Raw genomic sequence first — 24,543 nt, forward strand, 5'->3', positions numbered from 1 at the left:
TCACAAGCCTATCCATATGCTGCTATGAGTCTTGTAATCCCATTAAGAGTAATAGGCAACACATTAAATTGACAGAATGAGTGGTACACTAAAAGGAGTAATGAGGTATAAAGTGTGTATTTGTATTTACCAATCAGCCTTTCCTGATGGATTAGACTATAGGTATGTTACTTTGGCTACATGTGCAGCTGAGAAAAATCACTTCCAGTTATGTGGCTGCAGTTGTTGTGTTCTTCTGTGGAAGTGCTCTAGGCCTGGATTCTACAGAAATGACTTCAGTAACTTCTGTGCATGTAGGCAAGAGTAGGAGAGTTGCAAATGGAGGAAAGTTAGGTTGGCTGTGCTTTGCACTACATTCCTTTGATAACAGCCTACCTGTCCTCAGGCAGGACCACCAGGACACAGATGTGAACTGATTTCCTAGTCTTCATTATAAATGAAGACAAGTGACAAGTGTTACAAGGCAAGTCACAAGTGTTATTTGCATAAACCTGAGGGATGGTAGAAAACCTCTGAAGGAGAATGAGGAGATAAGCTCTTTTCTGAGAATGAGATCTCATGAAAGAATTTTGCCATACATTGCTACATTTACAATCCAGGGGATTTACCAAGGGATTTGAAATCCTATGTCAATGCAAAAAGCAGTATTAAGTACTTCAAGAAATGTGTTTAAATACAGGCTTAAAATGGAAGATTTGCAATGGACACTGGAAATTAAATTGTACATGCAGTTCTCCTTGATTTCCCCTGAGCATTCTGTAGACTGTTAATATCTCAGAGCAACACCAGCAGGGCAATATCCCTTCCTCTACAAGATCACCTCCTTTGGTTTATAATTGGTGTGATTTAATCAGTAATTACATTGGTGTAATTAAAGTGCTTTGGGAGCCAAATATCTGAAAGCACTTTACAATTTAATGGCATTAGTGAGAGAATGTATTGATATATCCCCATGAAGCAAAAGTCTGACACCTCAGTTACAGCCAGAGAAACAAAGAAATTAATTGCTTGCTTAGAGTTGCATAGCAGATTAATAGGAGAATGAGGTTTCCAATTCCTTCCTCTCTTGCTTTTCAATTTGTATTTGTTTGCATGTTGAGGCAGGTATTCTCTTGGTCAGATGCCAAGAGAAATGTGGTGTATTATTCATTCTTCCTACTCCCTGGGTTTTCCCTGATGGGAAGTAAGGGCCAGGTCATGAAATGTCATACCCAAGCTCATTAAGATTTGTAGTCATGCACAAGAAGACTCTCTGTGCTGGTGGTGCTGGCTCTGCTTGCATGTTTGTGTGTGCAGTGGGAAGCAGCCTGCAGTGACTGTCCCCAGCAGCATTTTGACTTCAAGAAGTATCCTGGGAAGGACAGTGCTTCCTGCTTCATGGCCCCACTGAGGAGCCACAGCATGTGACAACAGCTGTTCCCTGAGCTGGGCTTTCATCAGTGACCCCACTATAGGTGCACCATTAGCAACACATCCAAGCCTAAGCTGTGGCTTACCTCAACAAGAAGCACCTGCCTGCTTATGAACCCTACAACTTGCAGCTGCAAGCTGATCATCTGTGGTAGGTCAGCTGTGCAGCCACTGGGATTTGTTGGGGGTGATTCCCTCCAGGCTGAGGAGCCATGGGATTTGGTGTCTGAATGCAGTTCACAGCCTGCTGTTTTCCAGGACAAGTGCACTTGCTGGGACTGGCACTGTGGATCACACTCCTCTGGGCTCTCTCCCTTGTCCACAGAGGAAGGGGTTGCTCAGTCTGTAGGTGCTGGAGCTGCAAGGGCCACATTGTAGGAACTTACCTTCATATCCAAAAAAAGCAGACTAACTGTCTTCCTTTGAAGTCATTGATATTTATCTTCAGTTGTTTTAAGGCAGTTTTGTATCCCTTAAAATGGCTTATTTTGGCTAGCAGGCCTCATGAATTCCCTAAATGGCTCAGAAGCAAACATGGCCAGTTCTCACTCCCTAACTAGGCTTGCTGTGCATCCATGGCATACTTAGCACTTCCAAGCAGTCCATGGATACACTCTGACAATAGCCTTGTGCCAACATTGTATGACAGCTAGTAAGGTTTCCAAAACAAAAAGAGGAAGAAAATCAGACATTTAATATCCCACTCTCCCTTCCCTCTTTTGCTGAAACCAGTGAAGCTTTAAATTAGGTTGCAACACAGAGCTTGGTTCAAATTTGTGGTGTGAGCATGGACTCTTCCAGGTGCATAGGGTGTGGTTTTACAAACATGTTTTAGAGACAGGCCCTGGTGCCTCAGGCCTGTTAGTGTCCTCTTAAAGGGAACAAGAGAGAAAAGCTGCCAGGCACAGCTTGAAATGAAACTGATACAGCACCAATAATGAGGGACTATATTTGGAAAGATCTTTCAGGGTTATTTTTGTCTGAGATCATTACTTCTGGACAGCCTGCTGACAACTGCTGAGCACACAGACACATCCCACCCAGGGTTTGGTTCTCTCTGCTAATGTGGAAGTAGCTCACAGGGGATCAGCAGAGGGAATGGATGCTCACACTGGGTTTCCTGCTCTGATTTTCAAACTGATCTGTGTACAATATATGCAACACTTCTTCAGTGAAACCAGCCACTGCCCACCCAAAAGACTGAAAGCAATTCTTTACCATTTTTCTAATAATTCCTGTTGTTACTATGTGTCCCACTTCCCATGCACCCTGATACACTCCTCCCTGAAGCCACAGCTGAAGCACACCTTCCTTGTCCCTAAAATCAGTGGGAGCCTTCTCTGTTGCCAGCCAGGCTGAGGCAAGGAATCCTGAATCCTGACAGCGCTCTCACCCCGCTCAGGGAAGGCAAACAGGCCTGAGGGGCACAAGAACAGCTCCCTATCCCCTCACAGATCTGCTTGCTGGCCAGCACTTTCCTTCTTCCCTCCCACACTAAGCTTGTTGAGGTGAGCACTGGTACACAAGGAACACACTTCTTCAAAGTTAGTCAAAGCAGCCTGTTTACAGCAGAACTGGCATGGGAGTGAAGCTTGTAAAAGCACTGTAGGGGTGAGGTGCTGATTTATAGCCAGGTTCCTCAATGGGAGCCTGTGTCTGAGGGCTCCTGGGGCTCCTCCTTGTCTTGACCTGGGCAGCTTCTGGGTAGGGTCTCTCTGCTGCCAGATATTTGCAGCTGAGGTGAGAAATCAGGAGTCAGAGACTGTAAAACTGACTTTAGCAGAGAAGGCATTCCTGTCAAATCCAGCTTAACTGCAGATTTATTTTTATTATTTTAGGAACTATATTCTTGATAATTTTAGTTCTGGAAGAGGGGTGGTTACTGCCTGCAGTTGGGCACTGTAGGCTGGAGGGCATCATGCCTCACATGGAAATATGCACTCTTCGTTAGGACACGAACCCCTTCAGACCAGCACTTTAAAGATTTTCTTTAGGGATGTTTTTCAGAGACTTTCTCTGGTCTTTACCTGCTGACAGGCTGTCCTATGGGAAAGGAGTAAGGGCTGACCTAAAGGCTGAGCAAATCTGCTGATTTGAACAATTGTGAAGGAGTAGCTGATTTCTGTGTTGATTCCACAGGGACTAAACTTCTATCTCAATTCCTCTTAATATAATGTGGTGGATTTACCTCAGCTGGACACCTGGTGCAGACCCAAAGCTATTTTATCACTACTCTCCCACAGCTGGATAGGAGATAGAAAATTTAACAAAAGGCTTATGAAGCAAGGTAAGGATAGAGAGATCACTCACCAATTACCATCACAGGCAAAACACACTCAGCTTGGGGAATTTAATTTATTACCAATCAAATCAGAGTAGGGTACAAAAAGGAAACCCCTACGTTTTATAACATCTTTCCCCTACTCCTGGGCTCCCTTCTTCCTGGGCTTAACTTTATTTCAGAATTCTTTACCTCCTTTACCCACTGGTGCAGGTAGATGGGGAATAGGAGCTGTGGTCAGTTCATCATGCCTCATCTTTGCCCCTCTTTCCACTTCTCTCACATATTCTCACTCCTCTCTTTGGCTGCAGTTGCTGTTGCAGTTTTCTTCCCCTTCTCAATAGTGTTGATACAGAGACACTTGGACCCATTGCTTCTACTGGACACAGGGGAAGCTTCCAGCAGCCTCTCACAGAAGCCACCCCTGCAGTCCCCTCCTGCCACCAAAGCCTTGCTACACAAACCAAATACTTAAGTATTTTTCTATTTCTCTTCTTTAATTGCACTCTTCTGCTTAGCCATGTTTTTCAGTTTTAGCCCTTTTCATAATATTTGCAAAAAAAAAAAAAAATAGGGCACTGCACTACCTCAGTGAAAAACACAGCAGCTCTGCTGCTGTTGTAGCTCAGAGGGGATGAATATAATTTTCCTTAGGCTGGGAGAGGGCAGGTTGCAAAGAACACAAAGACTATTACACCCAAAGTGAATTATTCAGAACAGTGCTGAAGTGAACAAGGGGAAATGGGAGTGAAAATGAGAACTCCCCTAAATTTGAACTGTCACTTCCTACAAAAACTACAAGCAGACAACTTTTTCCTTTATACAGTGGAAAGCCTTATAGAGCTTTAAAACCTTTAAAAATTTTATAAAGCTTTTTATCCATAACTTTTTGAGACTTACACTCAAAACTTAGAGTTGACTGCACTAATTATGGCACTTAGTCTTTTTCTTTTCCTTAAAAAAAAAGATGGACACAGGGACAGGAAGTTTGCAGAAGTTGAAACACAAGATCTAATTATTGGAACTAGTTGTGCCTAGTCTGGCATGCAGAACAGCATTGTTGTGGCTGGGTAGTTTGTCTTCATGTGGCTCAAAATGCAGCTGCCCTTGGCTTCTATGAAGGTCAGTTAGACCAGGTGGTAGAGTGGGGCTTCTGCTCACCAGAGGCACTTCCAGTTGTTTGCATCTTCCTTCCCTCTAAGTGATTTTGTACAGTAGGATGTTAAAGGTGGCATTTCTAATACCCTCTGCTAATGTATCTTAATGGTAATAAAAGGAGCCAAAGATTGGAGAGAATCCTGCTTCCACGTTCAAGAAGAGACCTGGATTCTGCCTCCTTTTCTCCAGATAGCCCAGCAGGAGCTCCATGATATTTTAGGCTTCTTTATGTGAGATTGCATATAAACACAGAGTAAGCCATAAATCTGAAATACTTAAATCCTTGAAATACCAAGTAAATACAGCTTTGCAAATGAGGGAGTCACTTTGCAAAAGAGCTGGCCACAGAAAGTGCAGGAACTTCACTGCTTGGTGGCCATGCCTAGATAAGGGATTACAGAAAATCTGAACCACTGAACAGGCTGACAGGTAGATCAATACAAATATACACACATTGGTACTGGTTCTTTTAATGTAGACTGAAATCTTCCAGGAGCCAGTTCTGGAATAAAAGTATAGCAGTGGCTAGCCACCCAGACACACTCAGTCTGAGAATATTGTATCACTTTTGTTCCATCTGGAGCTAGGACGGAGGTATGAGGAAACAGGATGCTCCTCCCAGCAGGCCTCTTAAGATTTTGAAAGGAATTGTAAAAGACCAAATAAAAGGAAGAGGAGAGAATCACTCCCTTTTGCCTCCTGTTAACCCCTTTAGGCCACCCTGAAAATAATTTGGTTGTATATCTGCCTGGTACTGATTAATTCTTACATGAGGAACCATTCCACTTCAGGAGGGGAGGATGAAGGAGTCTCCATTAAGCCTGGGAGCAGATCCATTTAACTCACTGGGAGCACTTACACCCACTGTGTTTCTATGCTATAAATCCTTGGAACCTGTTCCACTGGTGACAGATGGCCTGGTTCAGGATTAATGAAATAAAATATCTGTGCCACTGCATCAAACAGCTGAAGAAGCTGGCATCAGATCCCCAGCCAGAGAAAAATCTGCAGACTACTCCACTCCTTTCCTCCTGGAATTTTTTCCTGGGCAAGGGGCAAGAGAGATTTGGCCATTAGTCTGGGAATTCTTGGCAGTGAGCAGTCTTGTGGAGCAGCCCTGTGCAGCAAGCTCCCTTCTCCCTGGAAGTGTGGACAAATGGCAGTTGTCTGTGGGATTGGCTGGAACAGCAAGGGACAAGCTTGCCCCAGAGATTGGCATCCCAGGGCACGCAGGATGTGGTGTAACACCAGCCAGGTGCCTGGTTGGTTTGTGTTGGATGTACTCTGTAGAGTGAATGTGGGTGTTTTTCAGGGTTCCCCAGGTAGGAATGCTGTGGCTTGACTGTGACAGTCAGCTTTAGTGGGGTGCTGAGCAGCTCCAGCACAAATTATGCTGCAGGGTATAACAATGGCACAAAGCTGCCCACCACAGAGGGGCCTCACATTCCATCCTGAAACAGTGACAGAAACAGAAAATGAGCAAGGAGACGTTGTATCTGCACAGTAAAAATACTGAGTAAATTAGTATTTTCAATTGCTGTTACACACAGAAGAAATGAGAAAAAAAATACATTCCAAATATAGTAAAATCAGCATAAAAATGTGTTAAGAAGAGATCCCAGATCAAGTGGCTGTACTGTATGTGGTGACCTTTACAATCACAGTAAATAAAGTAAGTGCTAGAGACTTTCAGACATGGCAAAGTGCTTGACTCCCCAGAGGAGAGCAGCTGCTTCAGTCACATTTTCAATGCACTCTGCCTGGAATGTGTGGGAGGGGGCTGGAGCAAGAGACTCACACAGGTCCAAGACATAGACATTAGTGTTCAGGACAGACCAGCCACTCTGCCTTCTCAGTCAGGCAGAACTGCCACTTACCTGGTGGCATTGGCTTTCTCCTTCCTTGGGTTGTTTTTTGGTTTTGTTTTTGGATTTCTTTTTGTGGTTTTGGGATTTTCTTCTTGTTTTTGTTGTTGCTTTCTGGTTTTTGAGTTTAATTTACAAAGCTTCAGGTTCTGCTGGCCTGACCCTGCCAGTACCATAGGCTTGGAGCAAGCCTCCCCAGCTGAATTAGGAGCCTGCACCAACAGGGTCTAGATCAAAAATGTTTGTAGTGATTCAGCACCATCGCCCAATGGGCTGGTTTTGGTTCCTTGCTTTTCTCCTGTCAGGAAAAGTTGTCTTTTATTTCCTTATGTGCTGTCTTTCGACTGATCCAAACTGGCCCAGTCATGCTCCCATTGAAGTCTTGGTGGCTCAACACCTGCATCTTGTGCTTCAGCCTGACTTTTGAGCCATCACACCACTCCAGTAGCTCACTCGACAGCAGCATAGTGTCAGCACAGAAACAATACAGACCACAGAAATTTTGGCATTCCTGCCAACTGGCCACTTTTTCTTCATTTGTAGTCTGTCTAGAATAGTGTATTTTTATTCTTTACAGTAAGAGCAAAAATAAATTTTCTCCAAACTAAGAAAATGAAAACCCATCAAATATTTTAAAGAAACCATAAAAATTTGCATTGTGTTTGCTTCTGAGTTCATATTAAGATTTTACTGCAGCTGCTTCAAAATAATGGTTCATTTCACATGTACACAGCTCACATTCCTTGGTGTGTAATTCCTTGCCTTCATTTGTGTTTGTACAGCAGCTAGTGCTACAAAAACCAGGTAGTTTCTAGCTGTGGCCCAGATTTAGATCAATGAACAGTGGCATTTTTATCCTAGTTGAGAACATGGTGACGGTTGAGAGCTGTATTTCTAGATCAACTTTTGTTCTGGGCCATGGGACTGGTGGTACATGCACTTCCTTTGATACAAAACCCACTGTTTCCTTCATTTGGATGAAAAAAGGGAATTCAAGAAGGATGTGCCGACCTTATTGATTCCATCAAGGCTTTCTCTCTCTGCTGTTTTTAAAGCCAGTGAAACTTACAATAAGAGAAATTAAAGATCCCTTTGAAAGTTGTCTCATGAAACCCAGCTGACCTTCTGCAGAAGGTTGAATAGAATGATTTCATTTTCTGTTCCAGCTTTTTTCAAAAGCCACAGCAGACTGTGAGGCACTCTGTTTTGGCTGGATTATATTTACTCCAGCTAAGAGTGAGAGACAAGACCAGACTGCAAAAGTTGGATGCAAGGTTCACATCTAAGAATTTGGTCAAGGCTTTTAGAAGAACTAAAAATCATTTGCAAAACTGAAATTAGAGAGTTCAGATTTTTAAGCTAAACCTCCCACAGAGTTCAAGTGTAGCTGAGCCCATCCTGTTAACCAGCATGAATAAATATTTTGCAGTCTTTTTCTATCTGATGCAAATTGAAAAGGCAGTCACACATTCTGTGTTTTAAGAGAAGTCCTGCAGATCCCTAAAAGCAATTTTAACATTAAAGTTGGATAATACTCGTGACTTACATAGCACTTGACATCTTCAAAGTGCTGTATGAGCATCAATCCTCATGTTATCCTTGTGAGGTAGGTAAGGGGTAATATCTCCATTTTAGAATGGGGTGAGGGCCTGGTCCCCTGCTGGGATAACTTGGCATTGCACTGGTCCTCGTACACCACATGTGGACCTGACCCCAGAAAATTTAAGTGATTCACCCAAGGCCACACAAGAAGTGAGCATGGATAAAAGGCAGGAGAACTACCCAGGAGGATTTCTGTAATGAGAAGTCAGCAACTTCCTATCCTCTTCCAATAACACAGTTATGATGCCTCTGCTTAAAAGATGCCCTGTCTGCATTCAGAAACCAAGCAAAGAGAAAGAGGCATCTGCCACTAAGCTCTACAGTTGCTGTTTGCTTTGATCTGCTTCTCCAGAACAGCTTCCAAAAATACCACAATAGCAAGATGAAAATGCAGGTGTTAGTATCAACCTACAGGACTGGAAAACTTTGAAGAGCCACTAAAAACTGCCAAGCTCCTCCTGGGAATTTTATAAACTTGTCTAAAAATATATTAATCACCTCTACTGATGACAACATGAAACCTTCAAGCAATCTACTCAAAAGCCATGTTAGAGTAATCCTTAAACCAATCAGTCTTACAGATGCCTCAGTATGGAGGAGTAGGAAGCCAGGTATCCAGCACAGAGTAAGAGTAAAGCTTAAAGTTAAAATCCTCTGGCTTTGTTCTTCTTGAGCTGCTGTTTCTACAAGCATCACCCTGTGACACAGCATTACTAGCACTTAAAAACAAGTTGCAATTAACACTGCTTCCCTGACTGACCCTGAGAGTTCTGTGCAAGGAGGATCTGCCTACAGAAAGAGGCTGAAGTAAATGTGCTGCATCTTTTATATGTCCAATTAAAGAGCCAAAGGACCTTCAAGATAGTGATAACTACAGAAAGTAACCAAACCACGTGTGTAAGCTCAAGTGACCATAGACAGGTTTGCAGAAGGATGTTTGGATATAGCAGTGTGAAAAGAAAGCCTCCGTACTTAGCAACAAAAGGAGCTGCTGCTGCTGGGGCCAGGAACACTACAGCACCTGGAAGGCTTCATTCCCTCTGTAACATTCCTGGGCCAAAGACTGGGTGCTTCTCAAGAACTGTACTCCTGAAAAGGAGAAGAATGGATTTGACCTAAATTTTACAGGGCAAAGAGACAACAGGAGGGTCCACAAACGCAGCCCCACAGACAGTAACGCCATTTGTCACATATGAACACCACTTCATTTTTTGCTCTATTTCAAAGTGAAGATTGCCCTCGCTGGGGTTGAGGGAACAGTTTTAATCCCAGGAAAAGTTATTTAACAGACTGCCAGCAACTGCTTAGTGCTTCTCAGGATTTAGGCATCTCAAAATTGTGTCAGATCACAGTCCACAGCAGCTGGTCTCTTCCCAGCAGGAAGAGCCTCCAGGAAAATGGTCTCATTCAAGTAACAGGGATTAGAAAGGGGAATGCAGAGCCAGAGAGAGATTTTGAAGATGAAGAGCCGTTGCCAGCAAACCTCCAAACCAACGAGAGCTCTCCTTTGTATGCTGAGGGCTCTGCCTTATGTTCCCAGGAAGGCTGAAGCTGTTGCAGCAGGGGATGGAGCCAGTGTGACTGGCCAATATGTCCCAGCCAGGTCACTCCAGGTGACCTGTTCCAGGACAGCAAGGGAACAACAGCCCACTTGGGCTGCACAAGTTTTGCTGTCCCACCCAGAGACCTCTGCCACCAGAAACTGCACCTCTGATGGCCAGTGGAGAGGAGAGGCCTCCTAATAACACATCAAGACTCTTCTGCAGGTATCCAGTGGCTGATGGTACAGCAGGACAGCAAAGCAAGCCAAGAAGAAAAAGCAAACAGAAAAGCAACTCAGCTATTTTTAAGCAGTTCAAGACTACTCGTTTCTAGAGAGGAGAAAAAAGAGAATCAAAACTCAAGACTTTTAAATAAAGCTTACTTTATCACACAAACATTTCCCTCAAAGCAAAGGGAAGCTCAGGATGTGGGGAGCTCCTCTGAAGAACTGCCAGCTAAGACTGAGTGTGCTGACCCATGCCAAGGAGCTGGGATTCAAAGACTGCAGTGTGCTATCTGCTCACATGCTGGGAGGATGGTGGGGTTCACCTCAAATGCTTAGACTTCCTCTCAGCTGGGTCACTTTGTTGCAGGAGGAGATTTGCAAACAGCCAAACTGAGTAACAGCAGGTGACATCTGCAGAGAGCTACACTGCAGGGTTCAATCTGTGGCCAGGAGATAAGCAATGCTGAAGAATGAAAATGGTGTATGGCTCTAAATTCCCCTGGCTGTTTACTCCAGGCAGGCCCCCATGCGCCAGTGAATGAATACTGACAGTATTACATAACAGCATTAAAGGGAAGGGATTACAGGGGCTGTGCTACCTACAGTGCTTTCCCTCTCCATAATGCAGATGACCTTTCTGATCCCTGTCTGAAAAGCAGCAGATGCCCCCATGGGGTCAGGATGGCTAACCCAGATTTCTGTAATACTGGCTGCAATTGCACTGATGGAGAAGTCGTGGGGAGGCAATGCCTATTCCCTGCCAGGCACACCAGGTGAGGCTGGAGAGGAGCAGGAGACCCACTCAGCACCTCTCAACAAAAGGAAAAAGCTAGCAGGGTTCTATATGAGTTCATGTGAGTTTGAGAAGGAAGTGCCAGGCGTGTTGAACACAAAGGACAGAAGCTCTGCTGAAAAGGGGCTTTCTGACAAAAAAAGAAGTGGTGCAAAGAGGATTGTTTTTCACCAGCTGGCAAAATGTGGCAATCTACATCCAAAATCAGGGCCATGATCACAGGAAATGCTCACACAAAGGTTTAAGATACTGCAGGCAGCAGTACTGAAAGTATTACTGAAAGTGCTACTAAAACTTAATGTGTACATGGGTACATCACTTGTTAGAACATTGGAGAAAAAAGGCATAAAGATTAGATGCCTGTCTGCCATAGTAAGGATAATTAGGACATACAATAAGTAAGACAATGACTAAGTTCTGCTTTAAAAATCAAAGTTCCTTGTGTGCCCATTCCATCTCACTGGCAGCTGCAGGCACTGTGTAACTGCATGCACATGGAGAGGGAGAACACCTGATATCCCACCAAATTCCTGCTCTTTACAGTTCTGCCGCAGGCAGCAATGCTGACCTGCACCTGGAGACCTGCCCTGGAGTAGTAAGCACTGCAATCAAAGCACACAGCACTGCCAGCACACCTCCCACTCTGTGCCCTCAGCTTGGGGTTCTGCTTTCATGCTGGTTCTGCTGGCCATTGACTCCAGAGCTCAGCTCCTAGCTGGATATGCTGTTTTTATTCTCCCTCCAAGCTTCCTTTTAATGGAGGAATAGCTCCAGTTTGCATACTGTAATGCGCAAAATAGATAAACATCGGTTAAATTAATTTTTACCTATGACTTTAGCAGACATCTGTGCCTGTCTGCCTACAGTTGAGAGCAAGCCTTTTAGCACAGTGCATGGCCAAACCTCCTTTCCACCAGCCCTCCTCTTCCCAGACATTCAGCATCAATTTCAAGACTCACAAGTAAAATGCACTTCCAAGGAGGAAAAGTTGAATGAGTAACTACTGCAGGGACAGTCTAAGCTTTCTGATGTGGACTCCACACTGAAGTAAGCTGTATTCAGAGAAAGCCAATGAAAAGAATGTAATTCCCAAAGGTAATGCTTCAAAGAAGCAAAATCAACATCACCAGTGTGCCTAGAGAAATGGAGATCTCTCTCAGGGGTGAATGCAGCTACAGCACCTGAGATATAACCCATGTGTTCACAGACTATTGGCACTCCACCTAGCTCCTCTTCCTGAAGTCCTCTTCATCTCTGGTCTCCACGGCCGACAGTGCAATCAGCATTTGGGCCGCATAGTAGGTGGCCATGATGATGACGCGTGAGTAGGGCACGGGGAAGCAGAACTTGTTGAGCGCGATGGTGAGGTCCGACACCATGAAGAGCATGGCACCCACGCAGGCTGACAGCTTGGTCCATGTCCACAGGTCATTGCACAGCTGCACACCCGCCACCGCCCGCCAGCCCATGAAGCCGATCAGGGCTATGTAGACGGCCACCAGATAGGTGAATGGACCCGAGAGGTAGGAGTACAGGAAGGCATAGCAGGAACTGGAAACAACACCCATCAGTAAGCCGGCTTTGAGGTGCAAAGGCTTCATGCCAAAGGCTGAAGAGTACAGGATGTGTGTGATGGCGAACATCAGCAGACCTGGAGAGAGGGATTGACACAGAAAGTGTGACCTTTCATCAGTGACGGGCAGTCAGTAGCAGAAGAAAACATTCCTTCCAGTGTTACCGACCACTAACACTGCCAGTGATAACCATACTGACCATTTTCCCATCTGTACATGGGAGATAGCATCAAGTCTCCAACCTAAATAAAAACCCCAGCACAAATACAGCTGCAGAAAAGTACAGCTGTGCTGTGACAAAAGCCTTTCTGCTGAGAAGCTGGGTGGAACTAAGCTGCTGGAGAATTAATTGATCTTGTTTTTCAGGTAGCTCCTCTTCCCCTGCTTTGGGTGGAAGGTTGGGAGCAAAGCAGACCAAAGACAACCCCCTCTAACTATCCATAATGTTTTGATCATAGGTCACATGTGGAACAAGAAGACTGGAACCACAGCAGTGTAGGAACAAAACGTGACAAAAGACACTAATCCCTCTGAACCCTGACACAAAGCTTGCCTGTATTTAGCCAGAAACCCAAAGGCACTTGAGGACTAAATCTGGCTACTTCTCCATCTCTGCCCATAGCTGGGAGAAACCTCAGCTGGAAAGAAGCAGCTGGCATATTTCAGGGACTGCACCAATGTGATCTGCCAACAATTTTATGGCTATTTGCAAGATTCAGATGAACCTTACCAGGAATCAGTCAGGGAAAATAAAATGCTGTCTTCCCTTTGAAGTGCAACACCGCTGAGAAATGCCAGATGTGGGTGTTGGAAGGTGTTGCCCATGTGTTATTAACTTGTCACTAATCCATTTGACAAAAATATGTCCCAGTGTGTTGGTATAGCTGCTGCCTGCAAGCTGTCATGACAACTGTAGATAATGGGGCACAAACAGAGCCCAGCTCCTTGGGTCTTCTGGTTCCCAGACACACACATGGTGCAGCTGCAGGCTCTCCTACTTTATCCTGGCAGGGTTATTAGAGGAACTGGAAGTTTTCATGCAATTGTAAAGCATGAAATGAAGAAAAGGATCTGGGAAGCTGAGTCCTCCAGCAGGACACTTGTTCACATTTAACATGTGATGCTCTGGTGTAAGGGCAGTCACAAAAACCTGCAGCTGGGAGACGTTGCTTCATCCTACTAGTCTTGTTGAGGCAATCAAGGAAGAAGTGGAAGTACCTCCCTGCCTTTGGGGAAGACCAGATCAGACACCCACTGAGAGTTCAGCCATGGTGGGATGAGAAGGAAATCCACAAGAGGGAGGGGGCTGGTGGGATCTGTTTTGCAGGGTGAGGCTAAAGAAAATGGACAGCGTGAAGGGGAAAGAAGAGAAGCACAAAGGAGGACAACGAGAAGCTGATGTTTCACAGAGCTACTGCACCTCGTGGACAGAACACTGAAGGAACTGAGAAGGGATTTAGGACAAGAGCTTTTTATAGGGTTATAGTGGAAGAAAGATTAGAGCCCAGGGAGGTGGTAAGGAGAAGAAGGATATGTCGTCCCAGCAGTGAGCAATGTTTTTTCCTTCAGTGTCATTATATGGAGCATTCTGCAACAGGGAACTGAAGAATGTGTTGTCCTTCATGCAGGCATCTGGCAGTGAGAAAGAGGAGGAGGAGAGGACAGGATGCGGCAGGCAAAGAGCCTGGAAAGGCAGGAGGAGTTTCGCGATATGTGGTGAGGCTGGTCACAAACAAGGGAGTCAGCTCCCAGGTTTACTCATTCAACACCCACAAATCAAGCCAGGAAATGGGGAAACCTGTGATGGCTGCACAGGGAAGGGAGTGCACGTCTCTTGTATTTCTCCACATTTAGCTTGGTCCTCTCAACCACATCAAGGAGATCAGCCCTTTTCTCCCACTTTCTTCCTCTGGGTTTCCTCAGGCTGGCAATAAGGCCTTTTTGCTAGTTCCTATCTTCTTCACCAAATGCATAAATTGTTTCTAAGTGCCTGCTATCAAAGGAGGTGGATATTAACACTGTAAAGTATCTTCTACATTCAGTAAGACAGTAGTCAGAAAATAATGTATTATTAGTGGACTGAAACAGCAAAAATTAAAAAAAGTCAAGTGTGCCAGGAGTAGGTTCCCAGGCTCTCACTTCTATATAAAATAATGAACAAATGTCCTTTTATAAACTCATTGTCTTAAAAGCTTTTCAAATGAGCCCAGTTTCCAAGCCTTTTCAGTCCAAAAACTGCAGAAATTGAACAGAATGTACATTTTCATCCAGTCTTTCTCTTCTCTCCTCAAACTTCAAATTCCCACACCTGATCATGTCAAAAATATTGTCAGTTGTCAGCAGATAAGTTTTAATTAGGAGAAAATACATTTTGCAGGCAAAATGAAGGATGGAGTAGTGCACCTTATCTACTTATATCTGAAATATACTCCAACTTTTAATGGGATGAGGATAAGCTCTTGGGAAGCAGGATTAAAACCAGATTCAGAGCATTTGGCCTTTCAGATCTGGCACTACACACACTTCCTTCTCATAAAGAAAGAGCTTGTGGGAATCCTAGAATAAAACTAAATACTAACCTCATGAGAGACGGGAAAAAATAAGCCTTTGATTTTCAGAGCTGACAACAGCACAAGTCAAGAAAGTTCCCTCATCACATTTTCCAGTGGGACAGTTACAGCAGCCAGTTAATGGTGGGTGTTATGTGCAATCCTGATGCTGCTTAAATTAACTTCAGAAACCCCACCAGTCAGTTCAGTGAATAACTCAATTGCTGCTGATTTCTTTTGACAGTCCAAGGCCAGGGAGAGAGTTGCTGCAGGCAGGTTCAACGTGGCTTTAAATGATTAATCTGAATCATTATGTTCCAGTCTGCAAACTAGCAAAATAAACCAAGCTCATTTTACTGTGAGAGATGTGGATCTTTCTGTAGAGAAGACCAACCACTGAGGTAAGGTTTGTCCTTGACTGACCATCATTTAAATGTTTTGCAAAACAGACATGTCTTGTACAACAGGCTGCATGATTCACACTGATGAACCTGCAAGCAGGACAAGATTCCTGCTGCTTTGGTTTCTATCATCCACTTAATGCCTCCCCCAGGCTATGGGCTTGTCTGTCAAAACATAAATGTCCTCTCCACCTGTTCTCCACCAAGGAGCTGTGCACAGTATGTTCCATCCCCAGTCCTCACAGCAAAGGGCTGACATATCTCCCTGCAGAGAGATAGGAGGTAAATACTTCCCATAGCCTCATGGGAACTGATGAGTGCCATGAGCATTTCCTTCTCTTCCCCAGGGATTCTGGCATGCCACCTTCTCAACTCCAGCCAGCCCAGATGCTGTGACACATGCCAGAAAACCTAACCTGACCCAATTACCTCTCTAACCTCAAGAGAAGCTCAAGAGAAAGATTCATCCATTATGTGCTTCCTCAAACCATGATGGATTTTAGTCAAGGGATGAGTGCTTCCCAGCACCCGGGGCTTAAGCTGTACATGAATAAACAAAACATGTGGGCCAGCAACTCATAACTAAATAAAGAAGGCAACAGCTGGGCACTGTGGCATCCCTTTAGGACTGACACTGTACTCACCATGAATGAAGTAGCCCTGCTCCTGCCAGATGAGAAAGGCGTCTCCTACTGCCGAGAATATGAGTCCTGCTAGGATGCGGCTGGCACTCCGGTGTGACACTAAGAAGTTAATCCCATGAGCCAGAAGGAAAACCCACAGGCAAAAGATGGGTAAACATTTAATGAGGGCACTGAACCAGGAGGGGCTGGAAGTTGGCAGCCAGAGGACAAAATAGACACAAGTGGCTTTAAAGAAGGGGACCAGTTTGGGGCCTTCACTCTTCACCTAAAAAAAAAACAAACGTTAAAAAACAAATTAATAAGATCATCAGAAGCATCAGTGGAATAAATTTCATAACAGAACTGGCTCCTTCCCTTTGAAAGTTGCTCTTCCATATACTGTCAGCTGACAGTGTTCCTACCCCAAGAAACACTGGTTGACTTGACCACAATCCTCTGCCTAGACCTTTGTGAACCTCTCTGCTGAAAACTCTTCTCAGTTGGCAGGATGGCCTTTGAGTGCTGGATTTCGAGGAAGTTTTAGAACCTTTTCTCTTTATTTGTTCCACTGAAAATATTCAGGCCATTAGTCAAACTCCTCTGGTGCTCCTTGTCACCTATATTGTGTTTAAGCTAATCTTAAAGGTGCAAAACTTATTTCTGGTCTAAACAAATGAATGGGGATACGATCATCATAAAGTCACCCCAGGACACCTTTTATACACCTTTCCAGGAGCTGTGAAAATACTGAATGCCCAGATATATCCCAGCAGCAAACAAGCCAGTAAAGGCATAAATCTCTCCCATTTTCACAAATCCTCCTGCTTAGCCAGTTGCAGATCACCCTGGTTGCAGATCAACCAGTTGATCTCCCAACCCATTCTTTCCCCTGCATTGTAGCCTCATGCCTGGAGCTTGCTGTTGGCATCACGAGCGACAAAACCCAACACATCAACCTCTCAGGTGAGGATGCCACTTCCTCGGCTGACTCATACTAACATCAACCTCGTGTGGCTTTGTTCTAGCAACAATCTAATAATACAGTACCATATTGCAGGAAATGTTTTGACTCAGGGCTCTACTGTGTAAATACAGACACAAAAAATGCAGAACGAGCACTTGGCTACTCATAACAAAACCACAGCAGGGCACAGAGCTGCGGGCTTCACAAGCTGGGTCTGCTCTTGACAAACACTTAGCTGAGACCACCTCTACACAGTGATACACATTGTGTTCACCTGCCCTCCTGCCACATTTCTGTATTTCAGGGCAGGTGGGTAAAACTCCATGTGAGAAACAAAGCTATGATTTTATTTTCTGCTGGAGAAGAGCCAAGGGGCAAAACAAGGAGCAAAGGAAAGGACTGTAACTGCTTCCATGCCTGCCTGAGCTATGTCCTAGAGTCTTACAGGAGGCCTGTTTTCTCTTGCACCTAAAGCACTGTAACCCCCTGAGCTCCCCTGCAAGCAAGGGTTCACCCTCAGTCTTCTCATTTCTTTGGTCAAGCAAGATTTATTTCCTACATATCATAACAACTTCCCACTGCTCATGGCCAAAGCACACTGAGGCCTCCTGCACTGGAGGAGGATATGGGGGAAAATTTAGAGGCATCCAAACTGATTTCACACTGTGAAGTCCAACTTGTCTTTGGGTTTTTTTTTTCCCCAAATAACTTGACCCTTTTCTTACTTCCTGCATCATGGGACATTGTTATGACCAGTGTTCATCTTCCTTTGATGCAGAATGCCTTGGTGCAGATACCTAGAACAGATGAAGATTGCACAGGAAATATTCCATGCTTACAGTGATCAGGTGATAAAGCCTAATCTCATAAAAAATCAGGATCTTTTATGGGCACAAGCAAATGGAGTCAGGTGGAGTTGGAAGACAGAGGCAGTGGAGGGCATTTTCACATGCAGTATCTTAAAAGGGAATGCAATTTCTGAAGCAGCGAGGCTATAAATAAAGGGCATCCCAAGAAGACAGTGCCATCAAAATTTTTCTCACATCTGATGGAAATTTCCCCAGCATATCAGCAGTTTCTTGGCAGTAAGGTATTTCATCATACATTATTCATAGGCTATTGCCAACACAATTTTTAAACACTCCATTAAACAACCAGGCTACACAATTCCCTAACAAAAGGACATCAGCAAGCCGTTAACTTTCTTGTATTACATGGGGAGCCATCGTTACTCCTCTACTTAGGCTGTCGAAATTAATCACCATTTACCACTCCTTGTCTGCATTCCCTGGGAAAATTCTGGCAGCACATAGCAAATGAATTTGAATTAAATGTCATAAAAACCTATGTAGTCTCCTTGCAGTACTGGGGTTGCCTGGGAACTATCAAGTATTGTAGGGGAAAGAGTGCACAGACAGAAGCATACAGGAGAGTATTTGGGTTAGTAAACATGGTAGGTTTTATTTAATACTTCATATTAACAGAAAAACACCTGCTAGGAGCAGTTACAATTACCATCACTGCTTGCCCTCCCCTGTGTGCACACATAATGAGACAATTTTTAATTACACTTGTCATTTTCCCAGGAACCTTGCCTTACTGAAGCTAAGATAAAAACTTGTGCAGAATAATTATGTTTGCTTGGTAAGCTTAAAATTACCTTTTCTCACTATCTGAATGTGGATTTTGCAAGCCCAGACAGCTTTATTTTAGAATAATGATTTGTATTATTTACATCCTAATAATAATTGAGGAATTTTTCATGCATAAGAATTACAGCACTCTCATGTAAGAATGACTTCATACTTCTAGAAGGGCTACAGGCTTCTCATCATTGACACTTTATTTCTTAACACTTCTTCTCCAAGTATACTTCAGATGAGTTATTTCCAACCATGCCCTTGCCCATCATGGAATGCGGCAGCTCACTGGAGCCCCTTTTATGGCTCTGACCAAGATGAGGGCCTCATGAGTGGCACTGGAAATACTTTGGAAAAGTTCTCCAAGAAAAACTGAGGCAACCAGAGGGTGAGGGAGGATCATCCTCTGTTTGGCGATGTGGCTGAGGCTTGGAAAGGGGTGATGGGGCAATTTGCCACCTGAAGGACAAGCCAAGACTGGTATTGGAAAACTATGTACCAACATGACTGGAAGCTATGGCTTGAGGAAAGCCAAGCATATAATCCATGATGGGACTTGCTGCACCACAGAGAATGGGAACATTATTTCTTGTCTGTGTGGATAAATTGGATTAAACCACCTATCTCCTTTGTCCCTGTGTCTCAGAGCCAGAATGTGAGATGGGTCTGCACCATGGGGCTGGAAAAGGAAGCACTTGATGGAGGTGACAAGACCTTTTTTGCTAATGTGTGTGATTGTCATGGCTTTAAGCTGGGTTTTGCCATTTTGTTACAAATTCTATTGCATTTTTCTTCCCAAATCTTTTCTCCTACCACTGCTAATTTACTCTGTGCTGAAATGCAGTACAGAAAATGTCTTGAATGCAAAAACAAGGCAGTATTTCCAACATTTTAATTTCTAAACTGAGCATAGTTTGGGGCTTTTTCTCAACTACTATGGCTACTAAGTTACTCAGAGTCTTTAAAAACTAGTTTAAACTGCTATAAAGCCACTATCTCCATATTTGTAGAATTACAGTAGAAATATTATTTATTAAGTTATCTGTATCCAATCAAATCCAGTGAAGCCCTCCAAGACTTGGGCAGACTAAGAGGAAGTTGTGTCTTGACTCTCACCAAGAGACTTTATGTCAGATAATCTCCAGAGGTCCCTTGCAATCCCAACCATTCTGTGATCTTCAAATAGAACATGGTACTGGCACTTGCAGCTTTCTAGAGGCTTGGGGCTTGGATATCCACTTTCTAGGTGTTCACAGGTTTACAGGATCCCTTCTTGTTTTGTCTGTACTCATTCTGCTCCAGTTTGACATACTGCTGTATCTAGCCTGTTCTGACCACTGCAGGCACATAACCAAGCCAAAAAAATTTACACCTGGTTCCTCTACTCCAGAATAAGCCCCATCCACAGAGGAACAGCTACACTCATAAGACAGTGCTTTGATTTTCTTTAACATTTTGGAGCCAATTTTCTGTATCTATTTCACAAGTGGGAAAGCAAATCCAGCTGCCACAGGGAAGGAGATATCTTGGTCCTGAGGTACAGAAGAACATCAGAAGCTTGTTGCACAGCTGGACAGAGTTCATTGTTCTTAAGCCTTGCACTGGTCCCAGAAAACAATTTGGAATATCAGCTAATGCTCTTCTCTCTGCAAAGCCCTCTAAATCAGCCTGCAATGAAAATGAGTATACAAACACCAGCTGAGTGCCAGCCTGCTGTGGGGATATGGCTCACACCCACTGGGCTGCAAAGTGCGGCTTTCCAGGAAAAGTGCTGTAAAAATAATACCCCAGCCATTCCACTGAGCAACACTTGAGCACAACTGTGTGCATTGGCCAAAAAAGCTGGGCTGTTGTCCTCCACCCAGCCCTCCCATCAGGCTTGTACCATTTTGTGTCTGAGCTGCTCCTCCTGGCTTTTGGCATTTAGCATTGTGGATCCTGCCTTGGTTATCCCCTACTGTGACAATAGCTCCCACCCCCAGTTGTATGCCAATAAATATTTATTTGGCTTTGTTGCCACATTTGCTGTCACTGCAAGCCCATGGCCCTTGTTTCTCACTGCCCAGAATATGTGGCTCTCTGCAAGGCTCTCCAGCTCTGCTCTCCTGCAGGAACAAACATGCTCCTGGGGGACAACCGATTGCCTATTGCCATTTGTCAAGGAAGGTAGTGGCTTGTACATGTCCCAGGTTGCTCCTAAATAAAATTCTGAAAATAAGTGCTTGTTATGGAGGGTGGTGAGGAGTTATTGAATCAGCCAGTCAACCTGCCTGAAATACTGTGTTGGTGCAACATATTTTTGCAATTAATAGGAGGCTTTATGTTTGTGTTGGAGATGCCAAGGGCCAAGCATCCAAGGCAGATGGCTCCTGAACAGGCTCCACATGCTGCAGAAAATTCAGGGTGATAGATAAATCCTCCTCCCCTCAAGTGAAGACAACACTGTAGAGGCTGCATCTAAAACAGATTTGTGAAATAGCAAATAAATCACCCAGAAGATGGTACGTGTTTTGCATGTGGGAGAAGTTGCATGCTTAAAATCCTGTCTTCACCATGCTTATGCCATGCAATGAGTTTTGCCACGACTTTATTGCAGCTTCTGGCACTCCCCAGCTCAACTCAGGGCCTCTGTTTCTCCCACAAGGGTAATGCAGTGAAACTCAGCTCATGCTCAGCTGTTCAGTCAGACCTGTTTGCAGGGGGTCAAAAAATCATGGATTTGTCTGACAGGAGCCTCTGTTGTTCAGCACAAGCCAAAAGTAACAGGACTCTGCCCGAACACTTCCAGCCTGCAAAAAGATCATCCTCCCAACTCAGACACATGAATATCCAAGGCAGCTCTTCCATCCCCAGGGTCTCTTAAACTCTTGCAAAATAGGGCTGATTTGTTGGCTTCCATCATTCCCCCCCTCTACCCCAGCAGTCTGGGTACTCTCTTCCCCACCTCAGTTAAGCAAAGTAAGGTCCAGCTGTACTTCCAAGCTTTGCTTCACAACAGACCAACACAGGGTTGAGAGCTAGAAATACTTGACTTCTTTTTCTTAAGACCAAGCTAGGGCTATTTGCCAGAAAAATGTGATTAAGAAATTCACACAGGCCCTCACTGTTCTTGGGTGGTGAACTCAGCTATATTGGTTCACAAATTCTTGGCACCAGAAAAGTCGCCCTTTGGTGGAGGCACAGAGGAGCAGGCAGTGGGTGAGGATCAATCAAACTGGCATCTAATAAGGGCCTTAGTGCATGGCTGGGCTGCTCCAGACACAGCTGCATGCAGGAAAAGGAACCACAACAAAACTTATTTTCACCACCACGTCAAAGTGCTACTCAGCTTGCAGTCACATTAACACTCAAGCGACTCTCCAGATTAACATAGAGGGGATGAAAACCTGTCAGCACTGAGGGTGCTTCCAGATGAGTGACTGCCCCTCAGATGCACAGAGAAAGGAGGAAATTTGCAGCACGAGGTTCCCTGCAGATGCCTGGCAGCAGGGCAATGTCTGCCTGTGCCAGCCTCTCCCAGGTAGAATGGCAGTTCGAGCCCCCACAGTGAGGCAGCATGCCCAGGCACTGTGGGGCACGGCGCAGCCACCCAGCTGAGCCTCAAAAATGGGCTGGTTTGTGCCAGGAGAGCTGGGGAGCAGTCGTTCAGAGACTCCTTGTGCTGTGGCAGTGGCAGTGACACGAGGTTGCAGACACCACTTCTGCAGTGTAAGTAGAACAGCAGCCTCATCTTGTCATCAGGCGCTTAAGGAAGAAGAATGTAGAACACGCTGGGCGCTGAGCAGCCGCACTGACCACACTCACAGGGCTGCTGACGAGGCCAGGCTGTCTCAGCAGCCACTGTGACCTGGGAGCTCTTGAACATGGCAGCTCTCTGCTGCTACATCCATGAGATAAAAAACATGCATCTGCAGACAGCCGGTATGTATAAAATGGGAAACTGGAGTCTTGCCCTCAAGACTCCTTGTAGGAGGCTCTAGAAGTGTGAGGGAACAGTCCCTTAGGAGCCTAAAGTAGATGGAGGAGGTTCTGGAGCCAAGGAAATCACCCCACCACTCAGGGCACTGCTTGTGCCACATATTGCAAGAGGAGCCCACTCCTACTTCTTGCCTTTTAAACCATGACACTGCCCAAAGCTATCTTGAGACAATGGACCACGGTGTTCCCTCCAGCAGTTAAGGAAATTACAGTATCCATAAAAAGTTATCTCCTGTACTGAATAGAATATGAAATTTTTTTAGATTGACTAATGAGGTACACAACAGTGTCTCTGGGATCTTCCTGTACTGCCCAGGACCTACTGCTACCAGGCCAGGTGAAGTCAGGTACTGCTACACCAACCAATACCTTACAAAGTCACTGGGTACCTGCCCTTGGCTTTCTGGGACTGCAGAGAAGCCTTCAAGGTGGTGAAGCCTTTCTTTAGCAGATGTTAACTCATAAAAAATTACAGACAAATACATTTCACCCTGAAGACTCAGCCTGGAAGTACATATTTTTGCTAGGGTTTGTTTTTGGGGTGTGATTTTGCTTTTTTTCCCATTACCAATCGTATGTCCTGTCTACCAGACTGGCACAAGACCACAAGCAGGGCCATTTTAAAAACCTCTTCTTAACCTGCAGTAGTAATGATTGACTCCACATCTGTAGCAATGCTATAGCTGTCAGTTTTGGAGAGTATGGTCAATAATATGACACTGCCAAGCACTAACAATACTAAACTAGTCAAGAATTCAAAAGCCTCTTCAGGCCTTCAGGGGCTGTCATAGACTAGTGCTTTCAGGATAGTTCAATGGCTCTCAGAAATGACAGCAAAAATATAGTATTTGCCTGAAAGCATCTTATCTCAGAGCAAAGATTGCTTTTCCCCCCTGGGATTCCAGATTTTCCTTTTTGTGTAAGCAAGCCTCTCCAAACATTTCCTTTGCTGTAACACTCACAAAAGAACCCCTTGCAGATGCTTAAAAACCTGAACCACAATGGGTCTGTCTTTTCATTTTGTTCATCAGAGATGCAGCGCTGCCACATCAAGGGCACACACCCTTCCTCTTGAGTGAGGTCAGGTGGGGCCATATCCCGCTGCTACTCCGGACATCAGGAGGAGGCTCTGAAGCCACAGGGAATTCAGGAGCCAGGTAGCCAGCACCCTGAAATGCACACCCCACAACCCACTGCAACACGTATGTGCTTGTTGGTGAGCCCCAGCCACTCTGTCATTTCACTGTGGCAGTAGGGATGCACAGTAGAATGTGCACCCAGGGAAAATGGGCACTTGGCAAAGCTCTACCCTGGCCCATGCTGCTTTGCCACCAGGGACTGGTATTTGTGAGGGAAGGGAGGCCCTTCCAGCCAGAAGCAACCTCTTCAGCAGAACAATGTCATTTTACCTACAATCTGTGGGGAATAATGTGGGTCTAAAGGAAGGGCATTGCAGGCACTGGTGCTGTCACAGCCCTCTGCAGGAACAGCTGAAGAGCCAGTAGTGCAGCCCAGAAGGCAGGTGACACACAACAGGCTGTACAGCCTCACCAGCCATTGCCAAAGACACATCAAGGGTGAAACCGCCTCAGGCATTCAAAAGGCACTTCTGGCTCACACAACACTCCGGTGCACACTTGGCAGAGGTGAAGCTTTTGCAAAAGGAACAGGAAGGAAGAACAAAAACAGGAGGGGAAGGCAGCTGCCAGTGTCTGGGAAAGCTGGCAGTTCTGCACAAGAGACTTTTGCTGTATAAATCCTCACAAGGGGCTCCAATAATACCAAATAGGGCTGTGCTGGGAAGCCCAGGAGGGACTCCTCAGCTTGTCTTATGTCTATTAGGAAGCTGAATGAAAAGCTTTACCTCTGTATCATGTCCTGCAGGTTGAAAGCTTCTGAAATACTGATATTAAAGAAAATCAGATGGGAAAAATAGC

The 24,543-nt window shown here is 44.9% G+C and overlaps 1 protein-coding gene across 11 annotated transcripts in view; it reads right to left on the reverse strand.

Moving 5' to 3' along the window:
- Positions 1-3,751: 3,751 nt before the first annotated feature.
- TMEM86A (transmembrane protein 86A) overlaps positions 3,752-24,543 on the reverse strand; it is a 28,508-nt gene continuing 7,716 nt past the window's right edge. For 8 of the 11 annotated variants that reach the window (XM_053946473.1, XM_053946475.1, XM_053946472.1 and 5 more), the window contains 3 exons: positions 17,714-17,785; positions 16,046-16,310; positions 3,752-12,528 (listed from right to left, as the gene is read on the reverse strand). In XM_053946473.1, the coding sequence (XP_053802448.1) occupies positions 12,101-12,528; positions 16,046-16,310; positions 17,714-17,725 (705 nt within the window). In that variant the 5' untranslated portion in view covers positions 17,726-17,785 and the 3' untranslated portion in view covers positions 3,752-12,100. Of the gene's footprint in view, positions 12,529-16,045; positions 16,311-17,713; positions 17,786-18,347; positions 20,297-24,543 lie in introns of those variants that run through there. The other 3 variants (XM_053946466.1, XR_008431612.1, XR_008431614.1) reach the window with 3 other exon arrangements.

This window comes from Vidua chalybeata, chromosome 6 (assembly GCF_026979565.1).
Source record: "Vidua chalybeata isolate OUT-0048 chromosome 6, bVidCha1 merged haplotype, whole genome shotgun sequence".
Taxonomy (NCBI): Eukaryota; Metazoa; Chordata; class Aves; order Passeriformes; family Viduidae; genus Vidua; species Vidua chalybeata.